The 14,413-nt window shown below is 44.6% G+C and overlaps 1 protein-coding gene across 1 annotated transcript; it reads right to left on the reverse strand.

Moving 5' to 3' along the window:
* Positions 1–2,785: 2,785 nt before the first annotated feature.
* On the reverse strand, positions 2,786–11,715 carry PTMA (prothymosin, alpha). Its single transcript, XM_018563289.1, has 5 exons — positions 11,671–11,715; positions 7,682–7,756; positions 5,211–5,301; positions 4,711–4,778; positions 2,786–3,783 (listed from the first exon to the last, which is right to left on the reverse strand). The coding sequence occupies exons 1-5, from the start codon at positions 11,713–11,715 to the stop codon at positions 3,733–3,735; spliced, it is 330 nt and encodes a 109-aa protein (XP_018418791.1). The 3' UTR covers positions 2,786–3,732.
* Between the last annotated feature and the right edge of the window lie 2,698 nt (positions 11,716–14,413).

Consider the following 14,413-nt stretch of genomic DNA (forward strand, 5'->3'; position numbering starts at 1 on the left):
AAAGGTGCGTCTACAATAAAACAATATCTTGCGTTTAACTAGTATATGACAAGTGGTGTCTTATATTCACATGACCCTCAAAGGCTGAAATATGAGGGGCCATTTATACTGTTCTGTGCGTGTTTTCTTGTACCTGCATTTGTGGGCATCCTAATTATTTTAATGGACTCTCAATGCAGTAAACAATGCACCAAAAAGGTCAGGTTTTGTGTTTTTGGTTCATGGACAACAGATGCCTATATAAAAAAAATGAATGGTCCCAAACCAACATAACAAAGGTGTGCATTATCACACCGACAGTGTAAAATGAGCCCCTAACACAGTGAAAGTAAAATACTGCTCTTAGATATCATGCATTGCAGTGAAAAACAAAGTGTATGCACTACTTTTTTTCCACTTCAACACAAGGTATTTTGACACCGCACATTGTGCTGGGTTAGTGCTTAGCAGTGAAGTGTGTTGGAGTGCCATTCAAATGTGCGTTACTGTGAGCTAGGTGTGTTAGAATGCATTAATTGCTCGGTAACATGAGATTAACACAATGCCTAGATGTGAATGGGCCCTGAAGGTTTAAGGGTCAACACTTACCTCTGTGCCATCCTTTAGTGGATACGTTTCTGTAAAGTCTTAAACGGTCACTTGTGTGCTAACCCTGTCTGCTCATATTCAGTTCCTGCCCATTGTTTAAACTGAATCAGTTATTCTATGGCTTATGCAATAAAGCCGTACAAAGCAATGATGAGGGCATGCCTTAGCATCCAATCTAGAATGTCAGAAATCATTGCCCTTCTCAGCTGATTGCAATACCTGAATTTGCATGAAATATTCTAAGACTACCTCCTTCTAGGCATAAAATGGTATTGGCAAGGTTGGTTGCATGGGCCAGTGTGGATGCATGTGTTCATATTCTGAAAGAAAAAGGGATTGCATGACCAGCCTGTCATGTCTGGTTTCATAGCTCTTAATCTCCGTGAAAGGATTACGGAACACATTGCTGTGCAATGGCATTTGCTGCTTTCTTCTCCAACAGCCGTCTTATGCCTGTCACAGCCCAAGAGATTGGAGTTGTGACTAAGAGGCAAAGGATGATTACTAAGTATCAACTGCTACAGAGAGCACTTGAGCAGTATGAAGATACAAGAGGAGTCATTCTAGAGTGTGACACTTTGTAAATATAGGACAATAATGTGATTAGATCCTTTTTTTACAAATGTATCAGTGTATGTTAACACAGTTTGAGTGCTCTGTTAACTGCCTCATGTAGTTTTCATTATAACCATTTTCTAAGTATCTAGTATGTAGCTGCCACTGCTCACATCTTTCAGGTCAGTTTAAGGAATGCATGCTGCAAACTTGACTTACCTGCTAGAAGCAAAAACCTAATATTTCAGATTAACACCTAGTAGGTCTACCCTGTAGAGTGCTGCAGCATCACAAGCAGGTAACATCACCTGAAGACATGTATGCAGCAAGTTTAGTAATACATTGCTCACCAGTTGTAGTTTGGTAAGCAGTTGACCCTTCACAACGCTAATCAATGACATTAGCCAAGGGAGCTGCTCCCCAGCACCTAATCGATGTTCTTGGGCTGGAGAGGAGTACTTACTGCAGCTATGCTCACAGAGTGTATTTCTTCAGAATGTGCAACTATCAATTAGATTTTTATATAAATGAATGACTAACAAAAATAAAATGTTAAAATGGGTGTGCCTTTTCCACAGAATAGATTACGTTATAACCTGTTAATTTACATAAAAGGCTTATGGTGAACAGGACTACCAATAATTTATTCTCATTACCATCATCAGCTCTTCAAAGCAATTGCTATAAGCAAAGCCTTGGCGGTGCTGTTGGTTCATCTCATCATACAAGGCCTAGTACATTCATACTGAACTATTTATAACATCAAAGTGCTGTAGCGTGTCACCTTCCTAAATGGTAAGCACACTGGGATTGTGGATATGAGCAATGTTCTGTACAACCTAAGAATGCAGTGTAAAGCACCATATCCTAAGGGACCACTTTGTCCCATGTCTTTGCAGATTCACAAGTAAAATAACATTTAGAAGGTGTATAGAGCTGGCAATCATGACCTTTAGCGGCCCAACAGTTAAGAGTGTGTACTGCATACCAGTATTTACTCAAGAAAGCCACAGCTGCTGTTTTACAATTCTGTCAAGCGCCTACACTTCAATTCATTTACATACTAGAATAAAGTAAATAAACCCTGGATTCAATTTGGCCCATTTGCATCAGAACAGATTAGGCATATATGGGCCAATTCAGTTAATATTGTGCAGAAACCTAAAGGAAATCATTTAACTAAAACTGCTTGTACAAGCTGGATTCTTGTTGGCTACTGTAAGTATCACACTTTACAACTTTATAGTTCCCTCTGTACTCAGAAATCAGCATATGAAGCTGTCTAAGCAAATCCACTGTACATAATCAGAAGTGTGACCACCAATTACAGTAGCAGTACAGTGTAGCATACCTAATGTTGTCCTTATTCTGACCTGGACACATTTTTATATACCAAGATGTTGTAGGCTTTCATTTTAAGTAAAAAGGTGTGCTCTAATATTAAATGTTGCAATTCAGCTCTTACTCAGATACTTATAATGGTTCACAAATATACATTAGTGTGTGCTCATTTTGATCTCCATAACTGTTGTGTGCTGTCAATTTAAACATAAAATAATGTACCACCAGGGACCTTCTGACACCCCCTGCTAAAATAAATGAACACAAGACTCAAACACCACGCTGTTAGAACAAAAAGAAAGCCTGCAAATTAAAATTGCAGTTTTATTGACAATACTGCCGCACACATCCAGCCAGGCCAAGAAATGACAAAGTAAACAGCAACTTCAGACAGAACAAAAAAAAAATTAAATCTTTGGCCATATTACGCATCCAAACCCATCTAAAGAACAGCTAAAAATATGCTCAAAAACAAACAAAAAAAATAAAATGTAAAAAGTTACTGGAATGATCAGAATATTTTTCTTATATGGGAATTTTGTCTTATTTATTTAGGTTTTTTTGTAACAACTTTTTAACTTTTTTTTGTAAAGATTTCTCCATTTGTTCCCCTTGGAGAAGAAACAGCCCAGTCTTACTCCACCCCACCCACCACCCCGTCCAGAGAACAAAATACATCAGGATTTCATTGGCAGAAATCTACAGGAGAATTACCGAAAATAAAATAAAATTACATGTGCAATTTAAAAGCCCCACACCCTGTCAGCCGGATCCCCGGTACAGAAAAAGGACAGCTGTATACCAATATGTACAAAAATATAAAATGTAAATAAAAAATACAAACATAGGACCCCAATCCAAGGGCAATTTTTGTTTCCTCATTTTAGAATTTTATAAAGGAAAAACAAATTTTTTTTCTTGCTGTTAACCTCAACCCCCACTTTTTTTCTTCTTAGGACCGGAGAGGCCAGCAAGCGACTGCAGCCCACACTGGCAGTGAAGGGTTGGCCCTCTCGACTTGAAAGGACCTGGGGGCTGCTCGAAAAAGAATGCACCATGGGAACACAGTGACCAGCCTCACAGGCGTAGCCACTTGTGTGGACGGAGTAGGGGGCCATGGGAACCTGCATGAAGGGTGGGACGGATGCATCACTTTAAGTGACCATGTTCTGAGCGTGAAGAGGGTGGGGAGGCGGTGGAGAAGTATTATATATAGAATTTATTTTGAGACAGGGAATATCCCCCCCTCTAGTCGTCATCATCTGTTTTCTGCTTCTTTGTATCAACATCATCATCCTCCTAAAAGAACAAAAAAGAATCCATGGATTAAACACACCAGTTGAAAAAAGTGCAACACATACAAGGGATTTTAGCACTGCTTCAAGGTTTCCCGGACAGCTGACCAATTGGCTTTATTTGCAGTCCATCTCCATATCATAAGCGATTACAGGTGGAGGTGGATTGATTTTTTTACTAAAACTACTCTTGCACCTTATTTAATTCAACAAAATAAGCTGCATGAAATACAATGTGAACAAGACCAAATGACTTGTTGTAGGGTTAATACCAATAATGCCTAACAGATGTATAGTCATTTTACTAAATGTTAGTAGCCTAGATTATGTAATGCACCAATACTGTAACTGCTGCACCTAGTAGGGATAAAGACCTTGCATATAGGTGACTGAGCACTTCCGTAATACTGAAGTTTCATGAAGATCAGAAATGCAGCATTTCACGTGTTCCGTCACTCAGTCCCAGGCCAACTGCCAGGTCACATCATTATCTTACCACTACCAAGGACTAGGCTTTATGACGGTGAATATACCGAGGACAAATTGTGGGGAATTCTAGACCAGGAACCCATCAAGTGTTAAGAGATCAAGCTGCACAGAATTTAACAATACGTTTTTAAGCTGCTTAGCTACTCTCACTCTCCAATGTGACATTACCCTGTTGACTCCACAGAAGCTACAGACTGGCCGGAGACAAAACTTTTGAGATTGCCCCCTGCTAGTTCAATAGAAAAAGGCAACATGACAGACACTTTAGGTCATCATGCAGACTACATGCTTTGATTTGTTATAGCCCATGAAATGGCCAAAGGTCTCAGACAATGGACATAAACAAATCTCTCCAGTGATAATTGCAGCACATTACATAAATAGTAGCTATGCCAGATCATAGGCATATAATGCATTTTATTTGCATATCAGTGCGACTTACATCGTCCTCTTCTGCTGCTCTTTTCCCAGTGGGTCCAACTGCGTCATCATCATCATCATCGTCATCTCCTGGCAGGACAGAAAACAAGCATTGGTCATTTTGGATAGGTAACACTTTAGAAGGTAAAAAGACTTATGGCCTCTACCCCATTTTAATCTAAGCAATTAACACTCGGTGAGTGTAATGTAATGTAATGTTACACACAGAGCTAGGTACTTTACATGAAGCAGTCATTAGAAAAGACGCACCCTGGAGCTGCGTCTGGCTGCTATAGGGAGTCCTTGTCTTTCTCTGCTTAAGGCTATTAAGTCAAGATGCAACACCAGTGTGGGAAGGCTGTAACGGAAGCTGTCGTTCCCCCAACTGACATGCTGTATGCCAATTCAAGCACTATGAATTTGTTAGAGAAGTCTATCTGTATGTATATTAGATATCAATCTTCCTAATGGGTGCAAACAAAAAAATAATTCCATCACAGAGGTTTATTGTTCGTTTCTTACCTTCTCCTTCATCCTCCTCATCTTCCTCATCTACTTCTTCCTCTTCTTCTCCCTCATTGTCTCCCCCATCTTCTCCATTCTCTTCAGTCTCCTGAAAAGTGATTAAAAGCAGCATAAGTATCATAGGCATGGAATAGAATGTTCCTGTTTATTATATCTCATGCCTCCACAGGTAAACACGATTTAGAATAAATATGAAAGGTAAGAGACACTAGGGGCGATTTATAAACGGTTTGCACAGCTCTTTGCTTTGCAAACAAAATTCACACAGTTGTATGGCCACTAGATGGAGCCAAGGAGCACAGAAAATCCCTGTGCTGTTCATCAAGTGCCCATACAGCACTGCAAATGTCAGTGAAGGACTGTGCAAACTTAATTCAGCCCCTTAGACACAACTTCATAAAAGCATATGTATACAGCAGTCCCATGCACCAAACAACCTCTTTGTTAGAGAACCATGAGGCGAGTGATTTACACTGATCGTTATAGCCGACGTGTGACATTGAAACTGTCACACATCGGCTCTATTGTTCGGGAAGTGAGCGAACACATACCATCGCTCGCTCACTTCCCGTTCATCTCCCTGGAGAGAGTGGTGACCTTCAGTCACGGCTCCCCACAGGGATTCCTCTCTCTAGCTCTGACTGGAGGAACAGACGGGCAGGGGGTGGGCACAGCTGGCTCTGCCTCTAGATAGGCAGAGTCCGCTGTCAATCAGCCAGCTAGGTGGATCTCGACAGTGTTGTCAGGATCCATCCCAGATGCGGCGCTCTCAGTATATAATGGGCAATAGCCCACTATATACTGAGAATATGTTCTCATGTGACCCTAAAGAGAACCATGGGATAAAAAGGTTACCCCATAGTTCTCTTTTAAGAGGAGAGACTGATTAATAGCAGTAGAACAGCACTGAAAACTAATGTGCATGTCCTGCACACACTAAGCCTACCATAACAGACAAGAAAACAGCAGCTTGAGGCATTTTGTTTTTCCTGATGAGCCCTTCTAGCATTTCAAGCATCACTAAAGGCTGGGTGTTTACCGTAATGCATTCTCTGCATCAAGGTAAAAAACACCCAGTACATTTCTCTAACACTTGACACATAACCGACAACCCCCCCACACTTACCTGTGGTCGGTCGTCTCCTCTGCCAAGACCAGGAATATTCTCAGCTTTCCCAGAACTTTCTAGTCCTGTGGGAGGGTACTAAGGGCAGAGGAGCCGTAGGCTCCTTCTGCCGTAAAAGCTAGCTGCGGGAACAAGCATGCACGGGCGTCTCCTCAGCAGTCAGCTTGCTGATTGAGACACCCGCACACAGGGAGGGGGGCTAGCGGCCTGGGGATAACTTGAGAATAAGGAAACTAAAATGTAAAAAGAAAAAAAGCAATTTCAACTCACACCTGGTCCTCTTAATAAAAAAAAAAAAGGAAAAAAAAAAAAAAAAAAAGAGAATGCTTAATATCACTTTCAGTTCTCAGTACTGTCACTCAGTAAACATTTGACATCATTAACTGGGTTTAGTCTGAACATCCCCAAAAAAATAAACTAAGTGTGGTGTATCATTAATAAGATTATTCAAGGATGACAGCAGATGAATCAGTCTAAACATTTGATGCTTTGATTTGAATCTAGGTATAATATTCTACAAAAGTAGAGGAAAGAATAGCAGCTAGTATACACAGGTATCTGAGATGTGCTTACCTGCCATTTACACGTGTTGCAGCCAGTACCCCCCTATAAGAATGTACATGGTTCTACAAATCCCCTGGTCAGTCAATTACTTATTTAACTCTTACCTATTGGAGGTGGTGTATGATTTATTTGCAGACTTAAATGAATCCCAGAATAGCAATGATCAGGAAAGTATAGATTTTACATATACATGTGAAAAAGTAACTTAATGCCGACAATCCTGTCAATGAGTATTATAAAACCTCATCTCTGTGCATAGCCTGCAATTACCCAAGTTTTTTGATGCAGTTATCCGACTGTTGATTGAAAAACTCTGCAGTAATGACTGGTGACAGGTTACATGAGATCTACACTGCATAGGCTGGGAGTTGGGGAATAGAAAGAAGAGGTATGCGATTCAATAACACTGACATGTGGCCGCTGATTCAGGGAAATTTGAATTTTGATGACAGGTCCTCATTAACAAGCTAAGCTACCCTTTGCACATAGCATTAATCCTTGGAGTAAGTACATGTACCACCGGATGAGAAGCTCTGTACTACAGACAAGTTACAGCTGCTGCTTGGCAATGTTGACAGCAGTTTAGAGGAAATGGTAAAACAGAAACTAACAAGAATATCTGGACATTGCAATGTTTTATCCTGCTGAAAACATACACGCCTGCATGCTGAGAAAGGAGAGATAAAAGATGTGAAGAGAGACTGCTCCTGCCTAGATGAGACTCATCACCTATAAAGGATATGTAGAAGGCACTGGAGATTTGAAATAAAACACTTACTGCTTTCCCATTGGCTGGTTTGTCCTTCCCGTTTTTTGTTTCTTCTACAACTTCCTTGTCTTTTACTTTTAAGTCCTTTATAACGAGAAATAAAAGTCATTTAGCATCTCACCTTATTAAAATGTGGAAACAAAACCATAGCCACATGAAGAGGTATTTAAGAGATATTTGCATACAAACAGGCTATTCTTCCTTTTTTTCTTATGAAGCAATAACATTCCCTTTTTACTGATAATCACTTACAATTGCCAGGGCAATAAATGGACTGGCTACTATAGGATCTCATATGCTGGGTAGCATTTTGGACAGTTGGATTGCCAGGGAAACCTAATCAGTTGTCAACAGGACTCGCTGTGTACAGCCTCAACAGCCAATATAGATTTCAACACAGCAAAACCAAGATGGTCATGTATAAGGATTTAAAATGAGCATTCTCTTATAAATCAAAGAACACTGAAAATTCACACTTGGTTCTAGACTGGCTTGTTTTCAAATCGCTTAGAGTGCAGCTCACATTTATAAGTCATACAACATATTAATCAGTCCTGAGCTAACCACATTCCCCTAGCACAAAGAATGGCAACCTCTGTACTCCAGCTGCGGTGAAACAACAATGCCAGGGTCTTGTAATGCCTCATGGGACTTGTAGTACCAAAACAGCTGGGATGCTGAGTCGAGCTCTAGCACTTGGAAAGCTACATGACAGCAAACACAACCTGGTACCTACTGATAGGACACACTAGCAGTAACACAGTGACAGAGGGGGCCCCGGGCTGAAAACTATGTACATTACAAACTCACTTCACTCCAACAGGCTTGCTCACAGCATGTCTGTACAAATGTAACTATGACGGCGATCAGATATGTAGTATCCGTAAACAGACTACACCAATGCAGACAGGTCCATAGACAACAAAATCCTTTAGTACCAGTACATGTGGTCTAGTTTATATTAGACATGTACACTGAATGTTCTAACTCTTCACCTATCATTCAGTATAAAAAACAGATGGAAACATACACATCTACATTCATGTCTATGGAACACTGGAGCCAGCTCATAACCACGGTCACCACTTTGTGGAATAATTGGTTTCCAATGGCTTCAGTGCAATATATGCATCTTTTCCATAGCCAGGCCCACCGACAGATGTACGCTATCCCCCAGATCCCAAGAGGGTTTTTTTTGTTAACTAGCAGCCATCAGTCAGTGGAGCCTTTTTATGATCAGGTCACTGCCCTTAAGACGCCATGAAAACATCAGATATACATTGAGGCCAGTATATGAAAACTGGAGCCTCTCTGAGCTTGCTCCAAAAATATAGATCTATTTTTTTGGTCTAAGGTGACTCCTGCCCTCCCCTGCCATTTCCCCTAAGGCTGCCCTTAGAAAAAGCAGCCACCCCCCAATTTCCCATATACTGTTTTCAAGAGCAGACCCCCACAAAATCCCAGCAACCAGCACTCCCTTTCCTGTTACCCAGTAGCAGAAGCAAAGGATCCGATCTGCAAGAGGTGGAGGTTCTTCAGCTAGCCAACCAGAAGCCCCAAATCTCACCAAACTTGATGAGGGTATGGGAAGTGAGGCGGGGGTTACTGGGATTTGGGGGAAACCCTGCGCCATGACAGAAGCAAATATTTGGAGGGAGGGTGGCACAGTTCCATTTCTTAAAAAGGCAGCCTTGGGATGACCAACATCCTTTTAGAGAAAATCCACTTGCATATTGTATAACCCATATTAACCAATAAGGTTACTATGCTGATCCCAGGCCACTATATTCCTTTTGATTGGTTGCTATAGGTTTCAGAACTTACAAATTAACACTTCTTATAGAAAACCACATCCAAAAAGTTAAACAACATGTACTGGTTTCTTAATGTGATTGTACAATCTGGTTGTACAATCACCATCAACTATGTAGAAGGGCCTGCCTGGTCAGATATTAATGTTTAGGTTGGCCTAACAGTTTTGGAGATTGTACAATCAGACTGCATCATGTATGGGCAACTTTAGATGTGTAGAGTTGAACCAAAGCAGAGTCCCAATCAAGAATTGGCTCACTTCACTTGTGGGCAAGCAATAATTTAATGAATGCTAATGGACAGGATACAATGCTTAACACAAAAGAAAAAATTAAAAGGCGATGGAAGACTTCAGTGGGAACCACTCTCTCACCCATCAATAATGGCTCTGATCAGATGTCACAACAAGCCTTCAAAGCCAATCAGTAGCCCGTCGTGTATTTGACTAGCGGCTACATGCTGCAAAGCTCATTTCAAACCTAGTGCCGACCATCTCGGCCTACCATTGGTCCGATCTCGGCTCCTATCCCCTCCCATGTCCTTATACGGCCTTCCGGAGCCGCTGATTGGACGTCCGACTCCAGCGCCGGCCCCCTTGCAGAGCATAGGCTCACGGGATTTGTAGAGCGATCGCGCTGGGCTTCATTTACTCCCTAATGCAGACACGCCCGGAGAGGAAGGGCGGAGAGACTACAAGTCCCGGTAGGCTGTTCCAAAGCAACTTGTGCTAAGTGACGCGCAGGTTTCCCGCTGGGGGTGAAGAGCGCTGCACACAATATAGGAGGTAGCATGGTAATGGGTGAGATGAAGGTGCCGCTGACGTGCCCCACATTCAGGGGAGAATAGTGTGAAATAGGACCGCCTCGTCCCTGTGTACGCTCACAAGTAGGACAGGAGGGCGCGATTAGCATTTGCAGGTAGACGACACTGTGCCATCAGCGGAGTTAGTAATTAACCCTCCCCCCCACCTCCTAATTAAGCGCAGCTGGGACCTCATTAACCCCATACAACACAATGGCTGTTCTGCCGGGGGATGATCGGATCGGCTCCCTAATTAATCCGATGGCAGCGGCGGCATCATCAACGGGCTACATTGCGATCAGAACACCCCCCTTACTACTGTGCATGACAGCCCCGATCCAGGGATCGCAGTGTCGGTGTGACATTGACCTATCACAGCTCTCTGCCAGTGATGGTGAGCACGGAGCCCCGAGCACTCCGCACTGTTTGAGCCGTACACAGGTCACACACACATGCACAGCGATCTGGACAGGTAGGATGACACCGAGCTCGACATTGTAATGGGGGGTTGACAGCAAACTCGACATTGTAATCGGAGGGTGCCCTCGCAGTGTAAGGTGCGAGTAGCGGGGTTACAGGGTCACCTCAAAACACAGATGAGAGGCTGCGATCTATGATGAACAGCCTCGATCTATAACATTGTCAGCCCCCGTAGCGCAGATGACAGCTCTAGCACACCGTGAGCCACATCCGCGGGGGATCTCAGTCCACCCACCCGTGCGTAGGCACCGGCCGGGAACACGGCGACCCTCGCCAGAGCACTCCGCACTGTTTGAGCCGTACACAGGTCGCACACACATGCACAGCGATCTGGACAGGTAGGATGACACCGAGCTCGACATTGTAATGGGGGGGTTGACAGCAAACTCGACATTGTAATCGGAGGGTGCCCTCGCAGTGTAAGGTGCGAGTAGCGGGGTTACAGGGTCACCTCAAAACACAGATGAGAGGCTGCGATCTATGATGAACAGCCTCGATCTATAACATTGTCAGCCCCCGTAGCGCAGATGACAGCTCTAGCACACCGTGAGCCACATCCGCGGGGGATCTCAGTCCACCCACCCGTGCGTAGGCACCGGCCGGGAACACGGCGACCCTCGCCTGCACATAACCCCACCGAGAATGAGCTGAACAAGCGATTTCCCGAGCGCGGACATGAGCAGGTAAAGCCGGCTGCCCCTTTCATCCTTATCTCGGTGACACCTCACCGGATGATTAACGACTCCCGGCTACTGCGCTCCCCAGCACCGATGTGATCCTGGACGTAGGAGATAGAAAGTATCAATGAGGAGCGGATCAGGTGCAGCGGCTCATCTGCCCTCCATCCATCCAATGTAACAAAGGGGACTGGCAGTGCCGGGCTGTCCGCACATCCATCGCCTTACCTTGGTTGTCTTCTCCACAGTGGCGTCTACTGCTGTGTCTGACATGATGAGTGGAATAGAATGGATCCTATGTATGTGTATATAAAAAGTGCAGGCAGGTCCCGGGGACGCGGAGTTAGGGCAGGCGGCTGCTGGTGCGGGAACAATGCAAAGATGGCTTTTTTATTTTTTATAGTGACTGCCAGTGAAGGACTCACGCGGCGCCAGTCCCTTTAATATAGATTAGTGGGAGGAGCCTCAGGCCGGCTCCTCGCCTTGTCATTGGCTACTGTCTCCTGACAAAGGAGGGGGCATCATCCTTAGCCGACGATTGGTCCGAGCCAAAACAATGGGGGAGGGTGGCTTGTTTTCCTTTCCTCTCTAAACTGCAGTACCGTCTGTGGCCGCAGTGCAGCTCTGTCGCTCTACTGCGCATGCGCCATGGCTTAGCATTAGCCGCTCTTAGCTTGGCAATCCAATGCAAATGAACAGTTTTTTCCCCCCTCTCGTTCGGGAGGAGGGAGGGGAGAGGAATAGTGGCGTGTGCAAAACTACACAAGAAAAAAAAAAAAAAGCGCATAGAATAAGAACAGCCCCTGATCGTTGGGAAACATGCCCCCGGGGCATTTACTTGTCCTAGTCGCCGAATATGATCTATGCAATGCACACCTTTGTCTACACATGATCGGGTGTCTAGTAATGGACGGGGTGACAGCGATGTGACATCGCCAGTGTGTGGCGCTGGACATCGCGATCCGATAGACAGGCGATCAGTGATCACATCCTATAGTGGACGATGTGCGATCGCCTGCCTTTTCTCCGTGCTACAAGTGGCCGCCTCGGCTTCTTATCGTATGTAGTTCTATTTAGATGGCCGTGACATGGCGGCTCAGGTAATTGGCTTTTGTTCTGCACACCTATAGTGAGCACTGCTCATCCCCCAATTCACTAACGCGCGTAACCCGCCTGCACGAGGCTCGGTTTGCGAGGGAATGTTTTTTGTGTTTTTTTTCTATTTAACCCTTCCGGCGCAGGAGAATGTGAGTGGAAAATTTCCATTCGGCTTTAACCCTCCTATTCCTAACCGTCATCTCCCCGGAGCGCTCCGCCCTCTGTACGACACCCCTTCGCTGCTGGCTAGCCGCCCTACCAGGGTGCAGTACCTAGCTCCCCCACTAGGCGCCCAGGCTCTAAAAGCGTGTCAGCTTTGCTGTGGTCGAGCCGACGCTGTAGTGGCCCACAATGGAAGCCACAGGGCTATGGGCTGATATAATATAATGGCGGTGCGGACGTGCGAGGAGACCTAGGAGCAGCGTGTACTTGCCAGCAGCCCCCTCACACCATTATTTAATAGCGCCTGCAACTAGTATTAGCTCTTTCATTTCCTCCAAATATGCAGGCCAGAAGAGGTCACTAGGGGTACAGCACATCAGTCTCTTTTGCCCCCCAATCACCGCCCGTAGAGGGTTTCTGCAGTATCCCATAGCAAACTATCAGTTTTTAGTTCCCTGTGTTAGATCACTAGCCCCGTAGTGTTAAATGATAGAAGCTCCATGGACACAGCCGTAGGAGGCACTACATGTGTTGGGCTTTGAAGAGTTAAAGCATTCCCCTGCTCAAGTCTCCATAGCACGCCAAGGGTTAACCCCATTATACTGTTAATTACACGCAAGGTGTCATTTGTTATTGCAGGCAACCCCTATTCCGCACGATAATGACAGCACATTGCTCAGAAGGGTGCCCTCTATACCGCACGGTAATAGTAGCACATTGCTCAGAAGGGTGTCCTCTATACCGCACGATAATAGTAGCACATTGCTCAGAAGGGTGCCCTCTATACCGCACGATAATGACAGCACATTGATCAGATGGGTGCACTCTATGCCGCACGATAATGGCAGCACATTGCTCAGAAGGGTGCCCTCTATACAGCACATTGATCAGTAGTTTGTCTATTCCGCGCGATAAAGACAGCCGATTGTTCACAAGTCTGCCCCTATTCCGCACGATAATGGCAGTAGATTGATCACGTCTGCCTCTATACCGCACGATAACAGTAGCCGATTGATCGCAAGTTTGTCATCTTTAACGCCCGATAATGGCAGCTGATTGATCTCCCCCCTCCCGTACAACCACCGCCTTTCCCCGGGAAGAGAATCGTACAACACGAATATAATTAGTCCGTTTCTACATCTGCCCCCCGCTTTTACAATAAAATAACACTTAGGGTCACTTCAACACAATTCAAATGAACAAAACTGGCAGCGTGTTTGGCTCTTATCCAAAGCAAGCAGACGGCGCCACAACCAAAATGGCGCCTCGCGGGCTTCGGCGACACATTCCATCGAATATCTCCACAGGCGTTGGTTACAACCGCCGCTGCTCACCTACACCACATCTAGTAGGTCTAGGAGAGTAGCATGGCTCAAAGAAAAAAGAACAAACGCGTTTCATTTGGTGAAAACGTCGACGAACGTGGGCTCAATGCGACGACGTTTGTGCCACACATAATATGGCGCCTCAGCTTGACCAAAGTATTGACGTAAAGATGTTCTCGTCTGTGATTGGTCATTCCGATCGACGTACTTTGGAAAGCACACCCCACCTGTCGCTGATTGGTGTATGCAGCAGAACGAACACAGAATTGACGCTTTGCGGATTTTCATTGGTTGGATTAAGTGCCTGTCATATATCATGGCGTCTGCTAGAGAAACGCAAAACCCGGAGTGCGGATAGAAATCAGCGAGGCAATAAATTGAAATAT

The sequence above is a fragment of the Nanorana parkeri genome, unplaced genomic scaffold, assembly GCF_000935625.1.
Source record: "Nanorana parkeri isolate BGI_ZX_2015 unplaced genomic scaffold, ASM93562v1 scaffold648, whole genome shotgun sequence".
NCBI lineage: Eukaryota > Metazoa > Chordata > Amphibia > Anura > Dicroglossidae > Nanorana > Nanorana parkeri.

Excerpts from the sequence above, each read along its gene's own strand:
- PTMA (XM_018563289.1), bottom strand. The coding sequence starts at position 11,715 with ATGTCAGACACAGCAGTAGACGCCACTGTGGAGAAGACAACCAAG. Across the intron at positions 7,757-11,670 it reads CTGTGGAGAAGACAACCAAG|GACTTAAAAGTAAAAGACAA; the intron begins GTAAGGCGATGG and ends CTCGTTATAAAG. Across the intron at positions 3,784-4,710 it reads GAGCAGCAGAAGAGGACGAT|GAGGATGATGATGTTGATAC; the intron begins GTAAGTCGCACT and ends TTGTTCTTTTAG.